The sequence below is a fragment of the Amphimedon queenslandica genome, unplaced genomic scaffold (genome assembly GCF_000090795.2).
Source record: "Amphimedon queenslandica unplaced genomic scaffold, v1.1 AMPQUscaffold_6373_Cont21667, whole genome shotgun sequence".
Lineage (NCBI taxonomy): Eukaryota > Metazoa > Porifera > Demospongiae > Haplosclerida > Niphatidae > Amphimedon > Amphimedon queenslandica.
Window position 1 is genome coordinate 1 of NW_003553334.1, and position 1,861 is coordinate 1,861.

At 34.7% G+C, this 1,861-nt stretch overlaps 1 protein-coding gene across 1 annotated transcript; it reads left to right on the forward strand.

Annotated features, from left to right (window-relative positions):
• Window positions 1-477: 477 nt before the first annotated feature.
• On the forward strand, window positions 478-1,409 carry LOC105315984 (protein FAM172A-like; the record flags this gene model as incomplete). Its single annotated transcript, XM_011410768.2, has 4 exons — window positions 478-600; window positions 650-766; window positions 822-906; window positions 1,192-1,409. Coding segments are annotated over 4 exons (402 nt in total), but the record flags the coding sequence as incomplete, so codon positions are not given.
• Window positions 1,410-1,861: the final 452 nt, after the last annotated feature.

Sequence of the window (1,861 nt, forward strand, 5' to 3'; positions counted from 1 at the left end):
GATGGTCATAATCATCCACACTCCAGCTGCAAAATAACAACTGAGTGAGTTATTCCACCGTACCTTGTCCTGATGGACTGAGACTAACTCTGATGATAGACACTAGTCATAGGACTCAGCTGAATGCACTTCTATCTTCCTAGCAATGGAGGGGCAAGCGCCCTGGCTCCTGAAAGCAAAATTTAGAAAAACGGGAATGGCCAATGGTTGAGAATATTCCTATGACAAAATGCTATAAAAGCCAAAACAGCAACCAAAGAGCTTACAGAAGAGATAAATAGAGTATACTGAAACAAAAGGACAGCTCAAAGTGGCTCCTACAGCTAGAATGGCTGGATAAAAGAGAAGATTGTTCAGCCTGTCTTTCCTCCAAAAATCCGCCATTTTTACCACCACTTTGGGTGCGCGTTAATTAGAATCATTTCGGTGCATAAGGTCCATTATTGTATTAATGAATGAGATTTTTTCATATTTTAGGGTAGTTCCAGTCCAGTTGAACATGGACTATATGTGTGGGAGAATTTTATTGCCCGCAAAACTAAAGCAGAAGTTATCCATATAATAGCACACAGTTACGGGGGAATTGTCACAGTTGAATTAGTCGGTTCATTTCATCATTGTTCAGTAATACTTCATGATTCTTTAATAGGCAAAAAAATTTTCTGATGACTTCAGTAAACGAGTTAAAAAGATAGCCTTCACAGATTCTGTTCATGACTTGGACACTCAGAAAGCACCAGGTGATGTTAGACGATATTTCACTAGAGTAAGGAATGACTGATACTTATCATCCTATTATGATCCTATGCTGTCTATAATAGGTTGCTGTCAACTGGGTCAGTAGTAATGATCCTTTGGATACACCTCAAGAATACGGTAGACGTGAGGTGAAGAGGGTCTCAGCAGGTTTGTCTAAAATGTACTATAGAATTCAGATTAGGTTTTTACTATTAGTTAGTTACTTGAACATTAGGTTTTTGTACTTAAGACCTTAAAAGTTAGACATGTACATCATTAGCAATTGGGAACATTTGTGCATAATGGTCATGTACATGTACACATACTACACAATCATCATTTCATCATTTGAAGCTCTAGTTTTTACATAACATTGAATGGATGATCAGTATAATGATGTTCCCTTGAAGTATAAAAATCACCATTCACTCTGCTATAATACTTTTGTTGCAGGTACACCAAAACATCCAGAAACGTCATGGTTTGCTTACGAGTCCATTTTCAAGTTTCTACAAGATCCATTGTTATGAAAAATAGTAACGCTTAGTTATATATTTATTTTGTATTTTATTTTTGATCTTGATAACAAAATATTTAAGTAGAAAAAAACACAATTATAATAACTATTGATACAACACTTCTGTTTGTGAAGATTTGTTAATTTGAAGCAACTGTAAAAATTTGTAAAAAAATCCAATTTTGATTGGAATCAGCTCAAAATTTGTACACAACATAAGTACATGTATATGCATCAGAAAACATTATAAAAATGGAAAATTTTCTCCCAAGCCATATTTAGCAAAATTTGGCTAAAATTTAATCTATCCTGAACCACACAGGAGCTCACACTTGTCTCCTAAACTGATCAACACCACTTAGATCTATATAATTGTACAGCTCAGCCTCAGAGGGTAGGAAGAGGCATTATTGGAATATAATTAGATCTATGGATCTACATGAATAAATAATTCAAATTACTATAGGACAAGATAATGTAGTCATTATTTTTACAAGTTATTAATCTATACTATTTCATTTGTCGTTGGTTCACTTTTCTTATTATCTTCACCTTTAGTATCATCATGAGCCTCTAGCTCTGTGTTTGATTGATCCTCCCGCTCAT